General features: G+C 37.5%; 1 protein-coding gene across 1 annotated transcript in view; it reads left to right on the top strand.

Moving 5' to 3' along the window:
* Positions 1–465: 465 nt before the first annotated feature.
* The window catches only part of ADGRV1 (adhesion G protein-coupled receptor V1), a 564,815-nt gene continuing 544,984 nt past the window's right edge, over positions 466–20,296 (top strand). Inside the window, exon 1 of the mRNA XM_060296007.1 lies at positions 466–576. Within this exon, the coding sequence (XP_060151990.1) occupies positions 555–576 (22 nt within the window). The 5' untranslated portion in view covers positions 466–554. The remainder of the gene's footprint in view (positions 577–20,296) is intronic.

Here is a 20,296-nt window from a genome sequence, read left to right on the forward strand (position 1 = left end):
AAGAATACCAGCAATTGCTTACAGTGGTGTACGTAGGGCGGAGTACCCCGCTGTCTAGGCGTGTGTGGGGTTCTTGTACCCAAGGGGTCAAACTAGCAAGTTTCGTCAAAGCTGTCTACCAGAAAGCGCAGTCCGCTCTTGAGGTCGAAGACGCGCTGCAGCTGCAGGACTCGCGTGTTCCTGCGCGCAGGCAGGTCAGCTCGGGGGCCTAGCTGCTGGAAGAGTCCATTAGGGACGGCCAAGACAGGGTGTTCCCGCTGCCGGAGCGCGGACCTAGCTGCCCGCTGCGCAAACGAGGGCGCGCTGCCTTGGGTGGCCACCCCCACTCCGCTGGTCAGGTGAGCGCAGCCCGGGGAGCCGCGAGTCCTATTGGAGCAGACGAGGATGGAGGGGGAGGAGGCGGGGGAAGGATGAGAGGGGGAGGATGGAGCCACCTTCCTGAGCCGACAGCGGGAGAAAGACTCGGCAGCCCCGGCGAAGCGTGGGGACGCGAGTGAGAGGCAGAGCGAGACTGTGCGAAGGGAGGACCGACGGGGACCTCGGGGAGCGTGCGGATGTCGGTGTCCCCGGGGCCAGGTAGGCTGTGGCTGCGGGGTGGTGCTGCGGACATCTCGGTGGCCCACGGGAGCGCCGCCGCATCCTCGGCGGCACGGGGTCGTTCGCCAGCACCTGTTGCTGGAGGTGGGCGGCGAGCGTGCCGCGGGCTGCGGCTAACTCAGCCGCGCCGCCCGCGTCCGCCCTGTCTACGGCCGCGGCGGTGCATTGAGCGTGGCGTTCCTGTCACCCGCCTTTTCCACAGCTACCTCATCTCAAAGAAGGTGAGAAGAGAGTGAGCAAAGGGAAAAGTTTCTTTTATTCTCTTTCTGCCTGTTTGAAACTCGAATCCTAGCTTTAATTTTAAAAAGTCTGCCTGAAAAATAACCGATCAAGAAAGGCGCGCCTCAGGAAATAAATAACGGGAAGGTTGAGATAAATTTAAGGAGTCTTATGTTCCAGAATAACCGCTACGTCGAAGAACTTTCAGGGAATTGATTTCAGGGAATTAGAAATTAGCCTGGAGCTGTAGAATAATACATATTAAAAACTTACACATTTATAATGTTTTAAGCTATTTTAAAATTGATTTTTTTCTTAAAGCTAAAACAAATTATGGCAGTTTTCATCGGGGTGCAGCTGATTTTAAGGTGCAGTGTTTTTTAATTCTGTGTAACTATTGTTTTAAAGTAAAACAAAAATTTCACAAAACCCAAAACCTTTAAAAACTTGTGTAATGTGTTTATATGTTAGATGCACACTGTTTTAGAGATTACTAACATCGAATCTTGAAGGTGCATAATTACTGACAATTAGGATAAAGCTCAAAAAGTGTACTGTAACTGATGCATTCAGCATTATATACAAATTCTTGCAGAAGTTATTACCTTACATCACTAAAGTTCTTTTTCCTCCGCTGTGTGTCAGTTATCAAAAGAGCCAGATGGAACCACACAAAAGAAAAAAGAAAAAAAGATGTTCTATGTTCTAGTCATGATACAAATGAACACCAACAATTTATTTATTTTGGGGTAATTTCCTAGGATGCTGGGACGTGCCAAATACATCTTGAACTGTGTTGCAATAAAACGTTTTAAATATATGCGTTTAGGTATAACATGCAGGCTTTGCCATTAACTTACAGTGACTTTGGACATTCACCCATCCTTCTGTGCCTTAGTTTCTTCATTTATAAAGTAAAGGGATTGGACTAGGTGCTTAGAAAGACTTATTATGTCTCAAGATTATAACTTTTTAAAAAGGAGCAACCAAACTGTGTATGCTAAAAATAAGTTTGACCGAAGCCTATCTCCATGATGAATGACAATAGCAGTCACCCAGTATTGAATGCTTGCTATGTAATGAATTCTGAGAACGCCTTTATATGCGATATTTTATGTAACACTCACAAGACCATAAATTAAATAGTATTATCCCAATTTACAGATAATGGCACTGAGGCACGGAAAGTTTAAGCTCCTTGTCCAAAGTTAATAAGAGCTGGATCAAGGGTTTTTCCCAAGTGCTTTGAGCATCTACACTATAATGAATGTGAAGATTAAAAGCTGAAACCACCCATAAACACCAGCTAAGAAATAATCTTAGACTAAAATGTAAGTTCATAATGGAGTGAAAGTAAATTATGAAACAACACTGAATCTCGATATCATCACATATAGAAATGATGTATCAGTCAACATTTATTATATTTTAATAACAATGATTATAGTTTATAATGTATATGTATTTATCAAATATTGAGTGCTAATTGTATTCATTGTCCCAAAATGATAACATGAGGTATATTTGGAACACAAATGCTTTTGTGGTAATAAAAAGTAACAATTAGAAATAATATGGGAAGTCAGAGGCTAGTGTTACACAAAAGTATTTCAGATTATCTTTCTACTTGGAGGTGCCCTTGCCTATGCTACACTCAAAGAAAAAGTGTTCATAGAAGAATCAGCTGTGAGTAAATCCTTTTGTACATATTCCCACAATGAATGATAATAGTATGCCACATATTTTGAAGGTCCGCTATATACCAGGAATTCTACTAGGCCCTTTAAATAGAGTAACTTTATATTTAGTTGTCAAATACTATTTCCTTGATTTGCAGATGAAGAAACTGAGGCAGAAAGATCTATGCTCTGGGAGAGTCCACAAAGAAAATACATTTTGACTTAGATTAGGTGTGTGACCCTTTATTGTTCAGAAATTCATAGGCGGTGAATATATCATTGAACTCCTCAAGTACTGGGAGGAGACTAGGAGCCAAACTAGACCAATTCCTTTATTTTATATTTGGGGAAACTAAACTTAGAAAAGTTAAGAGATTCACTTAAAGACTTATATTCTATTTTCCCATTTATGACTTTAGTCATCTGTACATTCCTAGAAACTAATAAGTGAGAAGCATGTTACCGTTAACTTGGTCATTAAATGTTGAATTTATTGCCGCTCAACCAAATGCTGCCCCATGCCCTTTTTTATATTGCTGTCTTACTGTTATTGAAGATTTCAAAGTTGCCCCAATTAGGATATAAAATCTTTGAGGACAGTGACTGTATTATATATTTCTCTAGTATCTCTAGGGTTTAACAAAGTGGTTAATATATTGAACAAGTGGCTTTGTTAACTATTTACCTGTGACAAGGGATTATTTTATGTACTGGGTCCAAAATCTGCATAGTGGAAGCACTATGCCATTACCACTTTGACTTCATGTAGAGGGTAACTAGACAGTTTACACTTGCTTATAAAGCATATTAAGCTGCTTAGATCATGATTGTTTAATTTGACTATGAAATATAGTATGTTGGAGAGATGTGGTTGGGCATTTCTCTGATGTTGTGAGAAAAAAAGTCACACAGCTAAGTATTACACACATTTGAGTGTACATTTCTCTCTCGCTGATTTGCAAATAACTTTTTTTTTTCCAATTGTAAAGATAATACAAAGTCATGTAGGAAATTCAAATAGTACAGAAAAAAGAAAAATTACCAGGAACTCCACTATCCAAAGATTTTGGTGAACATCCAGCCAGAGAGATGTCTTTCTTCCCTTAAATCCTGCCGAATCAGGGTGAGAACTGAATTACTTATTTAACCGTTTACGGTTTAAAGCTCTATTTAGTCTTAGTATTCTCTCACTCTCAGGCAGCTCAAACATTATATAAACAAAGATATCTGTTGAGAAATGAAGATAAACATACTGCTAATAAACCAGACTCTTTCCCTCTCATGCAGAATGAAGTAGTACAGAAAGTTGATTTTGCCACGTATGCAGGCCTGTTTTTTTTCCCTTCAGAAGGCAGGACTGGGGGGACAGGAGGCATCTTTGCAAGTTCGGAGGGTTCCCCAATATGCTAGGATCTCAGGCCACACAGGAAGCTGAGCTCTGTTGTCCTGATAGAGGTGTGGCAGAGGAGGAGGAGGGTGGAGCTGGGACACAGGAGGCTGTGGTAATGCAAAGGCTGTGTTTTCTGATCGCACTGTGACACACTATACACTTTAAAACGTACCACACCAAGTCCCTCCCCCAGCTGTTGGGCAGGTGGTCATGGGGGCCCTTTCCGGTGCAGTCAAGCGTAAGTCTGCCTGTACCTCAGAATGAGGGCAAGATGCTGAAAGGACATTTCTCATTCATTTATTCAGGATTCTGAAAACCCAGAATGGACCTTCTTTCATATAAAGGGCTAAAACTGACTGTTGGAATAGATGTCCATAAATGAGTTTTGAACTAATACAAAATTATTAGTTAAAAAGGAGGGCCGGTGGCGGGGGTGGGTTCTCTTTGAGAGAGGCAATGCCAGCTCTCCATATGCATTTGAATGTAATTACGTTGAAAATATTCATTTTAAAGATTCTATTATTTGACTATTTAAATTTAATAAATGTATTTGTTATTCAAAATTCTTTTTCCCTAGGCATGTTTTTTTGATTTGTACTATGTATTTGGGAGTAGAATTCTTTCATGCTTTACTTTATTAGGGGCTTAACATGGCTTAAATCCAACCATCTGTTCGCATCTTGGCACATCAGGTTGGAGGTGGTGGTACAGGCTGAATAAAATTCCCACAATTTAAAGGTTAGGGAAAGAGCTACTTTTATGAATAGATTTCCAGTGATTCTCAGCAAGACAATAGTGCAGAAGTGGAATAAAAATTCACTTCTTTCTCTGAAGCACAAGGTCCCCTGTCTGTCTTTAGTTTTGCTGAAAGGCAATTAGCATTTCAACTAGCCAATTTGGTTACATGCAACGAAGTACTTGGGTTTATAATTTGCTGCTCTCTGTCTGAGGCTGTTGAGCTCCAGCTCTTATGTAATCCTCTCCAAGTAGCCTTCTCTCCAGTATAGTTATTGTTGCTGGTCTTAAATAACTAATCAACGGAGAGTGTTCCTTGCCTTCAGCTGTAGGGTGCTATAGGGCAAGGAAAATGAAATGCCAAGCTACTAAGGGGATGATTGTAATTATTAAATAGTCATTATTGAAGTGTGGCACAGGTTGAAAGATACTGAATAGCTTCAAATCGAATGCAACTTCAAAAAGGCATTGTGTGATACTCTTAATAGTTTATTTCTGCATGTAGTATGTGCAATAAACAGAGGGTATATATATTGGAATTAATTAAGATGACTCAAAATTAACAAAGAAGAAGCAATTCTTAATTATTTATATTGACTTTGCTCCTTTCTGCAAGAAAGAATTCTGTGGGGAATATGTGTAAAAGAGAAAATAATTTTTTTCTTAAGGGTTATAACAAATGAACAAGTGCTCTGAGGCATATTGTGGAAATAATTCAACAGTTTGTATTTGTGTGCTAATTGGAAATAAGATTTTGTTAGCTTCTTTAGTCATGAATTCTGATAATTATAGTACTGTTGATATATTTCATGTATATAGTCATATCCCTCTGAAGGAACCACTGTATGTTATGATAATCCTTTTGTTAGGATAAGTGGAATGATATCCTTTAATCCATGTCATGTGGCAATAATTCAATTTAGCTCATCTTTTAATGCAGTCCTGTTTTTGCAAAGTGCTTATGTAATTATTTGGAAAAATAATACATTTCTCATTTTTTTCAAATAATGTTTAACTGAAAGAAGGCATGTATTAGATACAAGCCTTGCACGTGATCATTATAATTGAGAACATATATGAAAAAATTGCCTGAGCTTCTATATTTCCAATCTGCGATATAAAGTGAAAGCCCTATCTGCAGCTACAGTTAGAGTCATTTGTATATTATTCAACTAAATTCAGCAGTGTTGATGATTAGGAATGAAACAAAGAAGGCTTGCCTGTCCTCTGGCAGACTAGTCAACTAAGGATGGAAAGTGTTCTGGAAAAAGTGGGACTTGATCTGGACTTTGCAGAGTGGTAAAGGAGAAGGAGTGGGGAGAGGTAGGAAGAAGGGCCTGGGGAGCATCTCAGATCAAAGGTGCAGAGATAAGAATGTTCCGGCTGTCTTGTCCCAGATACACATTATATCAACTTGACTGGAACTGTTGACAGAAGAGAAAAAGACGACTGAATGTACAGGGTGGGATGGATTTTTTTTTTAATTGAGATATAATTCACTTAAAACAAAACAAAAAAATCACCTTTCAAAGTAGATAATTCAGTGGTATTTAATGTATTTACAAAGTTGTGCAACTGTCACCACTGTCATTCCAGAACATTTTCATCACCTCAAAAAGAAATCCTGTTCCCGTTAGCTTTCACTCCCCATTCTCTCCTCACCGCCAAGTCCTCAGCAACCCATCTACTTTCTGTCCCTATAGATGTGCCTGTTCTGGACATGTCATGTTAATGGAATCATCCAGTACGTGGCCTTTTGTGTCTGCCTTCTGTCAGTTACTATGATATTTTCAGGGTTCATCATGTTGTAGCATGTATCACTACTTTGTTCTTTTTTATGGCTGAATAATATTCCATCGTATGAATATACTACTTTTTGTTTATCCATTCATCAATTGATAGACATTTAGGTTGTTTCTATGTTTTGACTAAATATTATGGACATTTGTGTACAAGTTTTTGAGTGAACGTATGCTTTCAGTTCTCTTGGTTAGGAGTGGAATTGCTGGGTCAATAGAGAGGTAAATAAAACAGCCAGGATGCATTTAGAAAAACTTTATCCCTTCTATACATTCTGTTAAGCTTAGGGTCGCATTATGAGGCAAATGCATCAAGTATGGCCTGAAGGTTTATCACTTAGAACTCTGCTTGCATAGATCTCTGCCAATTATAAGACATTTAATACAACCAAACTGTGATAAAACAAAAAAAAGGAACAATTTGCAGCTTCTCCCTCACCACTGGCTGTAGGTTTTCTTAGGAAGGGAAGTATGGTGATGGCTGGCATAATGCTTGACCTATCTAGGATATGCTGAAATCGGAAATATGATTGTATATTATCTGATGCAACTGAATTCAGTTTTCTGATGACTTCTTTCCTTTTGGTAGGCACTCATCTAAATGATATGGTTGAATTGACAAAATGAGATAATTTTTTTTTGCTACTAAGACAAATTACAGAAGCTTTAAAATGTTATTTTGTTAATGAGGGTAATTCATTAAATCGCTTGATTGAGAATTGGGCTTTAAGTAAAAGACATGTCCAATTCACTAATGTATAGTTTGCTAGATATCACTAATTCTGGTGTGTGTGTGTATGTGTGTGCATTCGTGTATTTGTTTATCTGAAACCTTAAGTAGTTTCCTGAAAGGGTCTGGTGTACTTTATAAAATAAATTGACATTTGAACAAATTTGTCTAATTTTGGTTGAGGCAAAATATTTTAAGCACTTTTGAAAAAAACCTAAAAAATATATTTGCTTAGTGCCTTATGATTTGGAACATATGTTCACATAAATTAATTCATGTCATCTTAATAACCACTTCATTGTAAGTTAACTGTTTTTACTTTATAGATGAAAGGAAGATTCATAAAGGTCAACAAAATTAATTAAAAACAACAACAAACCCAGATCTTCAACTTAATGTCCAAAAGTTGTCCACTCATTAATAATAATCACAGTAATGATCGTATTGTAATATTTTGTTATTTTTGGTGTCTCACAAAAACATTTTTCTATTAATTTTAAAATGAATTGACTTCCTATCTTAAATCTCCTAATATAAACAAATCTGTTTCGTTGGGTAGCATTACACTAAAAACCTCAGTGTAATAAAAGTATAAGGAAAACCTCAGCCAAGACTTCACTTCTTTTGAACATTTGTTACCAAAATTATAAATAATTGGAGATAATCTTTGCATACCAGTGTAAAGCAATTTGATCATTGTGTAGCAGTTTTACATAGTATGTAAATACCTTTCTTAGAGAAAGTCGGCAAATTTTGAAAATTGTTCTTGTTTTTAGGTGACTAAAATGCCCTAGCTTTTATAAGTCAGTGCTGTACCTACTACTTGAGACCTTGGAATAATATGATTAATAGAATTTCCAAAAGCTGTTTTAGCTTGCAGGGAATTTTATTACTAATATTCATGAAAGATATTATATTGGCGGTTGGTCATTCATGCATTCATTGTTCCCTGAAGCACTCTACCATGGACTTGGAAAACACACTGAGCTGGTAGTGTCTACTTTCATATTTTATTATATCTATTGACCTCAAAATTTATTTCGATTTTATAGTGATTTTTAATGATACAAAATTCCAGTGATTTCATAGCACTGCGTGTTTAGAAATCCTAATGCTACTCTTCTAGGCAGCCAACACCTTTCCCCTCCGCCCCCAGGCTCACTTCTTTCAGCACAGGAGATGAATGTAGCCATGGAAAGAATTAGGGCTGCTTATTTGCCTTCTTTCATTGCTTCTGCTCTTATTAAAGTATCATGTCAGCTACAAATAAAATCTATACTCACAACTAATTACCTTGCAAATGGCCAGTCACTCTGGGTGTGAAATTGTACATAATGTGACCATTCTTATTACGTCATTAAGCATTGGGTATAGGGCTGTTCTCTTCACTAGACTACGAGAGTGAGTAGGTTGTGGCTGCCAGTAAGAGGATGAGTTTGACTATAGAGAGAAGAGAATAAAGATGTGCACTTTTCATTTCATGGCTTTTTTATATGGTAGGCTGTATGGAGTGGTGACTTTAAAAATTATCTTCCCTGGGGCTTCCCTGGTGGCGCAGTGGTTGAGAGTCCGCCTGCCGATGCAGGGGACGCGGGTTCGTGCCCCGGTCCAGGAGGATCCCACGTGCCGCGGAGCGGCTGGGCCCGTGGGCCGTGGCTGCTGGGCCTGCGCATCCGGAGCCTGTGCTCCGCAACGGGAGAGGCCACAGCGGTGAGAGGCGTACCGGAAAAAAGAAAAAAAATTATCTTCCCTGTATGACTGTTAGCAAGATTTTATTGTTAATAGAGAATAGTAATCTAATATTTACTTAAGACCATAGGACCTGGACCTTGAGAGGCTGAGTTTGTAACCTGGCTTTGCATTTCCAGGGTACAGTCTTGAAAAATATATGTAATCTCTCTGTATCGCAGGTTCCTCGTCTGAAAATGAGTGTGATAATAGTACCCATCTTATATTTCAAATGGTTGCTATGAGGATCAAATGAGTTAACACATGTGAAGCAATTAGAACAACATCATTACCTAGCTTAGTAAAGTTAGCTGCTATTAGCTAATATTGTCACACATGAAATCCAAATTATTGATGATTAAGGTGCCTAGGGATATCTTCTTCCTTAGCTCCTTTTGCCTTCTCTAGATCCCTGAGGAGGATTTAAATTTACCTCGAAGATACTGGAGCTCAAGCTTCAGGCCCTAACTTTTTTTTCTTTTTTACTTTGTAGGCTTATTTTGGATCCTTAGAACATTAATCTTTAGCTTTTCTATTTTTTAATATAAGCACTTCCTTGAGAAAGTCTTCCACAAACCCTCAAATTAGGTTTTACATCATTCAGGGTCCTGTGTCTATAATGATTGCTGCTTTGACCCATGAGATTTTCTAGAACTTGTTTTTTTAAAAAAATTTACAAGTAATGCTGCTCTATTTTTGGTTTTTGGTATTATTAATTTATCGATGAATTTTATTGTATTCAGCATACAAGCTCAATATGATAACCAGTTTTTGGAACTTACTGTCAGTTTTTATAAACCTTTCCTGTGTGTTCAAAAGAACATTGTGTTCTCTGATTGTTGGGGATGTATTCTATATGCCCATCGGATCATCACGTCAAGCTTATTAACTGTGTAGTTCAAATCCTCCAAATCCTTCCTAATTTTTGTGTACTTGATATAGCAACTACAGAGCGGGGGCGGGGAGCGGGGAGGGAGAGGTGGAGGGAGAGAGAGATAGAGGATATGAATTGAAATCCCACACTTCTTTTTGGGGTTCTAGCAATTTTTGCTTTATATATTTTGAAGCTATGTTTTAGCTTGTAGTATCTCCTGGTAAATTGATATTTTTGTTGCTGTATAATGACTGTCTTTATCTGTAGTAATGCTTTTTGCCTTGAAGTCTGTTTTGTCTGTTAGTAACAGACAACAGTAATATTTCAGTAGTATTTGCCTATTATCTCATGAACTTCAGAAAGAAGGGAATGATCCCAGAAGGATCTAAGGTATAAGGAATGTTGACTAAAGTAGAGAGTAAACATTTGGATAAATGAAGAAAATAAGAATGATTAAATTCTATATTCTAATGTTAAATATTGAGAGTTAAGTAAAACAAGATATAGCTTATGTTGTGAACAAAATTAGTATGATAGTGGGGTTTGTGTGACAGATGGTTGGGTTTAAGTATTCTAAGATATTTTTATTGTTCAACAGTAAGGTGAAGATATTAACTTTATTATTATTTTTAAAAATTAATTTTTGGCTGCATTGCGTCTTCATTGCTGCGCGCGGGCTTTCTCTAGTTGCAGCGGTGCATGGACTTCTCACTGTGGTGGCTTCTCTTGTTGCGGAGCACGGGCTCTAGGCGTGCAGGCTTCAGTAGTTGTGGCTTGCGGGCTCTAGAGCACAGGCTCAGTAGTTGTGGTGCACGGACTTAATTGCTCCACAGTGTGTGGGATCTTCCCAGACCAGGGATCGAACCCATGTCCCCTGCATTGGCAGTTGGATTCTTAACCACTGTGCCACTGAGGAAGTCCTGAAGATATTAACTTTATTTATTTTCCATTTTAAAATTTAATTTTTAATAAACATATAATTGACATATAACATTGTATTAGTTTTAGATGTACATAATGATCTTTAAATTGAGGTAAGATTGACATACAACATTGTATTAGTTCAGGAGTGCAACATAATAATTTGATGTTTGCATATGGTGTGAAATTATCACCACAATAAGTCTAGTTATCATCCTTCACCTCACATAGTTACAATTTTGTGTGTGTATGAGATGAGAACTTTGTTTTTGAAAGAGCTTTATTTTTTATTATTATTTAATAAATAGGTTTTTTCTGTTTTTTTTATACAGCAGGTTCTTATTAGTCATCAATTTTATACACATCAGTGTATACATGTCAATCCCAATCGCCCAATTCATCACACCACCACCCCCATGCCCCGGCGGCTTACCCCCCTTGGTGTCCATACGGTTCATCTGTACCATTTTTCTGGGTTCCACATATATGCGTTAATATACAATATTTGTTTTTCTCTTTCTGACTTACTTCACTCTGTATGACAGTCTCTAGATCCATCCACATCTCAGCAAATGACTCAATTTCGTTCCTTTTTATGGCTGAGTAATATTCCATTGTATATATGTACCACATATTCTTTATCCATTCGTCTGTTGATGGGCATTTAGGTTGCTTCCATGACCTGGCTATTGTAAATAGTGCTGCAATGAACAGTGGGGTGCATGTGTATTTTTGAATTGTGGTTTTCTCTGGGTATATGCCCAGTAGTGGGATTGCTGGGTCATATGGTAGTTCTATTTTTAGTTTTTTAAGGAACCTCCATATTGTTCTCCATAGTGGCTGTACCAGTTTACATTCCCACAAACAGTGCAAGAGGGTTCCCTTTTCTCCACACCCTCTCCAGCATTTGTTGGTTGTAGATTTTCTGATGAAGCCCATTCTAACTGGTGTGAGGTGATACCTCATTTTAGTTTTGATTTGCATTTCTCTAATAGTGATGTTGAGCAGCTATTCATGTGCTTCTTGGCCATCTGTATGTCTTCTTTGAAGAAATGTCTATTTAGGTCTTCTGCCCATTTTTGGATTGGGTTGTTTATTCTTTTAATATCGAGCTGCATGAGCTGTTTATATATTTTTGAGATTAATCCTTTGTCCGTTGATTCATTTGCAAACATTTTCTCCTATTCTGAGGGTTGTCTTTTCGTCTTGTTTATAGTTTCGTTTGCTGTGCAAAAGCTTTGAAGTTTCATTAGCTCCCATATGTTTGTTTTTCTTTTTATTTCCATTACTCTAGGAGGTGTATCAAAAAAGATCTTGCTGTGATTTATGTCAAAGAGTGTTCTTCCTATGTTTTCCTCTAAGAGTTTTATAGTATCCGGTCTTACATTTAGGTCTCTAGTCCATTTTGAGTTTATTTTTGTGTATGGTGTTAGGGAGTGTTCTAATGTCATTCTTTTACATGTAGCTGTCCAGTTTTCCCAGCACCACTTATTGAAGAGACTGTCTTTTCTCCATTGTGTATCCTTGCCTCCTTTGTCATAGAGTAGTTGACCATAGGTGCGTGGGTTTATCTCTGGGCTTTCTATCTTGTTCCATTGATCTATGTTTCTGTGCCAGTACCATATTGTCTTGATTACTGTAGCTTTGTAGTATAGCCTGAAGTCAGGGAGTCTGATTCCTCCCACTCTGTTTTTTCCCCTCAAGACTGCTTTGGCTATTTGGGGTCTTTTGTGTCTCCACACAAATTTTAAGATTTTTTGCTCTAGTACCATAAAAAACACGATTGGTAATTTGATAGGGATTGCATTGAATTTGTAGATTGCTTTCGGTAGTATAGTCATTTTCACAGTATTGATTCTCCCAATCCAAGAATGTGGTATATCTCTGCATCTGCTGGTATCAGCTTTAATTTCTTTCATCAGTGTCTTTTCCTTTTTTTTAAAAAATTATTTTATTTATTTATTTTTGGCTGTGTTGGGTTTTCGTTGCTGAGCGCGGGCTTTCTCTAGTTGTGGTGAGTGGGGGCTACTGTTCGTTGCGGTGCATGGGCTTCTCATTGCGGTGGCTTCTCTTGTTGTGGAGCATGGGCTCTAGGCGGGTGGGCTTCAGTAGTTGTGGCGCGTGGGCTTCAGTAGTTGTGGCGCATGGGCTTAGTTGCTCCCCGGCATGTGGGATCTTCTCGGACCAGGGCTTGAACCTGTGTCCCCTACACTGGCAGGCAGATTCCTAAACACTACGCCACCAGGGAAGTCCTCATCAGTGTCTTATAGTTTTCTGCATACAGGTCTTTTTTCTCCCTAGGTAGGTTTATTCCTAGGTATTTTTTTCTCTTTGTTGCAATGATAAATGGGAGTGTTTCCTTAATTTCTCTTTCAGATTTTTCATCATTAGTGTATAGGAATGCAAGAGATATATGTGCATTAATTTTTTATCCTGCAACTTTACCAGATTCATTGATTAGCTCTAGTAGTTTTCTGGTGGCATCTTTAGGATTCTCTATGTACAGTATCATGTCATCTGCAAACAGTGACAGTTTTACTTCTTCTCTTCCAATTTGTATTCCTTTTATTTGTTTTTCTTCTCTGATTGCTGAGGCTAGGACTTCCAAACTGTGTTGAATAATTGTGGTGAGAGTGGACATCCTTGTCTTGTTCCTGATCTTAGAGGAAATGCTTTCAGCTTTTCACCATTGAGAATGATGTTTGCTGTGGGTTTGTCGTATATGGCCTTTATTATGTTGAGGTAGGTTCCCTCTATGCCCACTTCCTGGAGAGTTTTTATCATAAATGGGTGTTGAATTCTGTCAAAAGCTTTTTCTGCATCTATTGAGATGATCAAATGGTTTTTATTCTTCAGTTTGTTGATATGGTGTATCACATTGATTTGCATGTATTGAAGAATCCTTGCATCCCTGGGATAAATCCCACTTGATCATGGTGTATGATCCTTTTAATGTGTTGTTGGATTCTGTTTGCTAGTATTTTTTTGAGGAGTTTTGCATCTGTATTCATCAGTGATATTGGTCTGTAATTTTCTTTTTTTGAAGTATATTTGTCTGGTTTCGGTATCAGGGTGATGGTGGCTTCATAGAATTGAGTTTGGGAGTGTTCCTTCCTCCATAATTTTTTGGAAGAGTCTGAGAAGGATGGGTGTTAGCTCTTCTCTAAATGTTTGATAGAATTCACCTGTGAAGCTGTCTTGTCCTGGACTTTTGTTTGTTGGAAGATTTTTAATCACAGTTTCAATTTCATTACTTGTGATTGGTCTGTTCATATTTTCTATTTCTTCCTGGTTCAGTCTTGGAAAGTTATACCTTTCTAAGAATTTGTCCATTTCCTCCAGGTTGTCCATTTTATTGGCATAGAGTTGCTTGTAGTAGTCTCTTAGGATGCTTTGTATTTCTGCGGTGTCTGTTGTAACTTCTCCTTTTTCATTTCTAATTTTATTGATTTGAGTTCTCTCCCTCGTTTTCTTGAGTCTGGCTAATGGTTTATCAATTTTGTTTATCTCCTCAAAGAACCAGCTTTTAGTTTTATTGATCTTTGCTATTGTTTTCTTTGTTTCTATTTCATTTATTTCTGCTCTGATCTTATTGATTTCTTTCCTTCTGCTAACTTTGGGTTTTGTTTGTTCTTCTTTCTCTAGTTCCTTTAGATGTAAGGTTAGATTATTTATTTGAGATTTTTCTTGTTTCTTGAGGTAGGCTTGTATAGCTATAAACTTACCTCTTAGAACTGCTTTTGCTGCATCCTATAGGTTTTGGATTGTCGTGTTTTCATTGTCGTTTGTGTCTAGGTATTTTTTGATTTCCTCTTTGATTTCTTCAGTGATCTCGTTTATTTAGTAAGTAGTGTTTAGCCTCCACGTGTTTGTGTTTTTTACATTTTTCACCTGTAATTCATTTCTAATCTCATAGCGTTGTGGTCAGAAAAGATGCTTTCTTAAATATACTGAGGTTTGATTTGTGACCCAAGGTGTGATCTATTCTGGAGAATATTCCGTGTGCACTTGAGAAGAAAGTGTAATCTGCTGGTTTTGGATGGAATGTCTGATAAATATCAAATCTATCTGGTCTGGTGTCATTTAGAGCTTCTGTTTCCTTATTTTCTTTTTGGATGATCTATCCATTAGTGTAAGTGAGGTGTTAAAGTCCCCCCACTACTATTGTGTTACTGTCAATTTCCTCTTTTACAGCTGTTACCTGTTGCCTTATGTATTGAGGTGCTCCTATGTTGGGTGCATATATATTTATAATTGTTATATCTTCTTCTTGGTTTGATCCCTTGATCATTATGTAGTGTCCTTCCTTGTCTCTTGTAACATTGTTTATTTTAAAGTCTGTTTTATCTGATATGAATATTGCTACTCCAGCTTTCTTTTGATTTCCACTTGCATGGAATATCTTTTTCCATCTCCTCACGTTCAGTCTGAATGTGTCCCTGAGTCTGAAATGGGTCTCTTGTAGACAGCATACAGATGGGTCTTGTTTTTGTATCCATTCAGCAAGCCTGTGTCTTTTGGTTGGAGCATTTAATCCATTCATGTTTAGGGTAATTATCAATATGTATGTTCTTATGACCATTTTCTTAATTGTTTTGGGTTTGTTTTTGTAGGTCATTTTCTTCTCTTGTGTTTCCCACTTAGAGAAGTTCCTTTAGCATTTGTTGTAGAGCTGGTTTGGTGGTGCTGAATTCTCTTAACTTTTGCTTGTCTGTAAAGCTTTTGATTTCTCTATCGAATCTGAATGAGTTCCTTGCCGGTTAGAGTAATCTTGGTTGTAGGTTCTTCCCTTTCATCACTTTAAGTATATCATGCCACTCCCTTCTGGCTTGTAGAGTTTCTGCTGAGAAATCAGTTGTTAACCTTATGGGACTTCCTTTGTATGTTATTTGTTGTTTCTCTGTTGCTGCTTTCAATAATTTTTCTTTATTTTTAATTTTTGCCAATTTGATTACTGTGTGTCTCGGCGTGTTTCTCCTTGGGTTTATCCTATATGGGACTCTCTGTGCTTCCTGGACTTGGGTGGCTATTTCCTTCCCCATGTTAGGGAAGTTTTCAACTATAATCTCTTCAGATATTTTCTCGGGTCCTTTCTCTCTCTCTTCTCCTTCTGGGACCCCTATAATGTGAATGTTGTTGCATTTAATGTTGTCCCAGAGGTCTCTTAGGCTGTCTTGATTTCTTTTCATTTTTTTTTGTTTATTCTGTTCTGCAGCAGTGAATTCCACCATTCTGTCTTCCAGGTCACTTATCCATTCTTCTGCCTCAGTTATTCTGCTATTGATTCCTTCTAGTGTAGTTTTCATTTCAGTTATTGTATTGTTCATCTCTGTTTGTTTGTTCTTTAATTCTTCTAGGTCTTTGTTAAGCATTTCTTGCATCTTCTCGATCTTTGGCTTCATTCTTTTTCTGAGGTTTTGGGTCATTTTCACTATCAATATTATGAATTCTTTTTCTGGAAGGTTTTCTATCTCCACTTCATTTAGTTGTTTTTCTGGGGTTTTATCTTGTTCCTTCATCTGGTACATAGCCCTGTGTCTTTTCATCTTGTCTGTCTTTCTGTGAATGTGGTTTTTGTTCCACAGGCTGCAGGATTGTAGTTCTGCTTGCTTCTGCTGTCTGCCCTCTGGTCCGAAGATATTAACTTTAAACCTTTAAAAGTTTATAGGATGAAAATGAAATCTCTCAAAGAACAAACACATCTGCAAGCACAGCGAAGGGAAGAAAGAGAAGAAATAATAAAACTGTAAGAGCAGGGCAAAATAACCACAAAATAACATGACAGAAAAAAATCTAAATATAAGACTAATTGTAATAAATGAATATAAATTTAACTCTTCAGTAAGAACACAGAGATTATCAGAAATGACCAAAAAATATAGAAATCAATTATATGTTGTTTACAAGAGACACACAATAAACGTAAGGACATAAAAAGGTGGAAAGCCAGAGAATGCAAAGAGAGATAACAACCCCTGACAATTTTGTATTTAATTTTGTACCCTTACTTGCAGAGGAGCCCTCGCTTATGTATGCTTCAGTTACAACCAACCACTCTAAAACTTAATGGCTTAAAATAAACACTTATTTTGCTCATGAATCTGCAACTTGGGTAGGGCTTGGTGGGCACAGCTTGTCCTGCTCCACACAGTGTTTTCTGGGACAGCTTACGTGGAGCTGGAGGGTCCTCTTCCAAGGAGTCTCCCTCCCAGTGGCTGGCGAGTTGATGCTGGCTGTCGGTTCCTCTCCACGTGGACTGCCCTATGAGGAGACTTGGACTTCCTCACAGCATGGTGTTAAGTTCCTTGAGCAAGCAGTATTTAAGAGACAGGAAGTGGAAGCTGTCAGTGTTTTAAGGTTTGGGCCTGGAAGCTAGTACAGTATTCACTTCCACTGAATTCTGCGGGCAAGTGGCCACAGAGTTTAGATTTAAGAAGAGGGGGCATATAAGCCCATCTCTCAATGGAGAAGGGTCAAAAAGTTGTGGAGCCATATTTGAAAACTACCACACTGCTGTTGTTACTAAAAACATAATAAGAAAAGTAGCTCTCATGGAGTGCTTTGTTGAAGTGATGGCAGTTTGGCAGAGGGTGTGTTTTGTGGGTTATTTAAAAGGGGAAAAAGCCACTTTGACTTCCCGATGGCAGTATATTCATGCATTTTTTTAGACTGGAATTTTCAACTGAGGCACCAAAAAATATGCATATTAAATGTCAAAGCAAATTGTGAGAAATTGCTGAGACTCAAAATTTCAAAGAAGATAACAAACTTATTGCATAATTAAAAAAATTCCTCGTATAAAGTGTATAAAAATTCAAAAGAGTGAAGTCTGAGAGAGGATTTTCTGAGGAGAGTGTATATTTTAAGAACCGTGGAAGTGCTGTGACTGTCCCCTTTCCTGGGTGTATCTGTGCCTTATCTTAAATGTGGTGAGGAGGACTTCAGCTCCCTTTGGAGAGTTTGATTTGTGGATGAGGACCATAGCAAAAAAGTTCCTGAATAGTTTCTGAGAGGGCTCAGCACGATGGAGGGACGTGTCCAGGCTGAATGCATCACCTCCCACAACAGGGCAAAGGGAAGTAAGCCTTAAGGGCCAGCCATGACACTTACAGTAGGGATGTTAGCCTGAGGTCATTTTAAAGAGATCTTGCCTAAGAGGACCGCTTTCAGGCAGCCCTAGTTGGGGTAAAAGAAAAGTTACTGTTAAATTAATTAGAGCTTTGAATTGTTATGTGGGTTTGCCAGTAAATATGTATTATTATGAAAGCTTTCAAACATACACATACATAAAGAGAATAGTAAAATGGACCCCTTTACAACCACTGCCCAGAATTGGCAGTTTTCAAGATTTTGCCATACTTGTTTCATGTATCTCAACATATCACAGAAGGAAGCTATAAAAAATGTTGTTATTTTCTTACATAACCACAATGCTATTATCTTACCTAACGAAGTTAACAATAATTCCATAGTCTCATTCAGTAATGAGTTCATATTCAGATTTCCTTGATTGTCTCAAAAATGTCTTTTTAGAGTTTGATTCTTCTATTTATTATGTAAATAATTCTTAGATATTCTATCTTACAGCCTCTTAAAGTCCCCTTGAATCTCCCCTTTCCCCCATACCTTTGATGTGTTGAAGAAACTTGGTAATTTGTCCCCTAGAATGTCCATGTTCTGGATTTGATTGTTTCTTTCTTTTTGGAATACTTAATGTTTCTTTATTCCCTGTTTTATTTTCTTTCCTGGTAAACTTGGAGTTAGCTTTCAAGCCTCCATTGGATTCAGGTTCTGTACTTTGGGCAACATAAGTGGTGCTCTGAACTTTATATGATATTTATATGGTCATGTCTGGTTCTCTCTCTTTAGCGATACTAGGAGTCAGCAGTGGGTTTGGGTGGTAAAAGCCCAATCCCTCCATTCACAAGTTTCCCATTAACCGCCCTCTGACCCCCGGCAGTTTTTATAATTGACATGTAACATTGTATTAGTTTAAGGTGTACAGGAAACTGATTTAATATATGTATATATTGCGAAATGATCACCACAGTAGTTGAGATAACATCCATCACCTCACATAGTTACAAATATTTTTTCTTATGATGAGAACTTTTAAGATCTACTCTCTTAGCAAGTTTTGAATATATTGTCAACTGTAGTCACCATGCTGTGTATTACATCCCCAGGACTTATTTTATAACTGGGAGTTTATACTTTTTGAACACCTTCACCCATTTCCACCCCTACCCCCCTCTGGCAACCACTGATGTGTTTTGTTTCTGAGTTTGTTTTTTAAGATTCCACGTGTAAGTAAGACTGTGCAGTATTTATCTTTCTAGGTATGACTTGTTTCACTTAGCGTAAAGTCCTCATGGTCCATCCATGTTGTCAAAATGGAAGGATTTCCTTCTTTTTTATGGCTGAATAATATTCTACTATATATATATATGTATAAATTTTCTTTATCCATTCATTCATTGATGGACACTTAGGTTATTTCCATGCTTTGGCTATTGTAAATAATGCTGCAGTGAACATGGGGGTGCAGATATCTCTATGATGTAGTTAATTTTTTTCCTTCAGATATATACCCAGAGGCGGAATTGCTGGATCATATGGTGGTTCTATTTTTAATCTTTTTGAGGAAACTTTTTAATGTTTTCTACAGTGCTGCACCAATTTACATTCCCTCCAACAGAGCACATCCTTCTCAACACATGTCTTGTCTTTTTTGATTATAGCCATTCTAGCAGTATGTGATATTTCATTGTGGTTTTGGTTTTCATTTCCCTGATGATTAATGATGTTGAGCATATTTTTATGTACCTGTTGGTCATTTTTATGTCTTCTTTGGGAAATGTCTATTTAGTTCCTTTGCCCATTTTTTTAATCAGATTTTTTTTTTTTTTGGTATTGAGTCTTATGAGTTCTTTATATATTTTGGATATTAACTCCTTATCAGATATATGATTTGCAAATATTTTCTTCCATTCTACAGGTTGCCTTTTCATTTTTTTTGATGGTTTCCTTTGCTAAGCAGAAGCTTTTTAGTTTAATATGGTCCTACTTGCTTATTTTTGCTTTTGTTGAATTTGCTTTTAATGTCAAATCCAAAAAATCATTGCCAAAACCGATGTCAAGGAGCTTACCCCCTATGTTTTCTTTTAGGAGTTTCATGGTTTCAGGTCTTATATTCTAGTCTTTAATTTATTTTTTGATTTTTATCTAATTGTTTCATCCATGAATGATCATTTCTTTAGTTATTTTTTTAGGAGTTGCAAAAAGGTGCTTTTCTAACTCTGTCATTCTTGCCACATTAGCTGGAATTCTTTAAGGAAAAACTTTTTCCTTAACTAGGCTATTTGGTTACTATGTAAAGGAATTTACCCAGGATAGACAGGATAAATATTTAATTGTTCTTCTTAAATGTTAATTTCAGAGTAAGGAGTTGTTGCCCTAGTTGCTTTCAGTGGTGACCAATGAGACAGACAGATAGATTGATTTTAGTATCCTTTTGAACATAAGGATTTATATATTCAATGTGTTTGAAACAATTGCAGTTATTACCCTTTTAGATGCACAAAATTTTAATCTTTGATCAGTGGGAATCCTTTCATGTTCCTC

The sequence above is a fragment of the Globicephala melas genome, chromosome 3, assembly GCF_963455315.2.
Source record: "Globicephala melas chromosome 3, mGloMel1.2, whole genome shotgun sequence".
Classification (NCBI taxonomy): Eukaryota; Metazoa; Chordata; class Mammalia; order Artiodactyla; family Delphinidae; genus Globicephala; species Globicephala melas.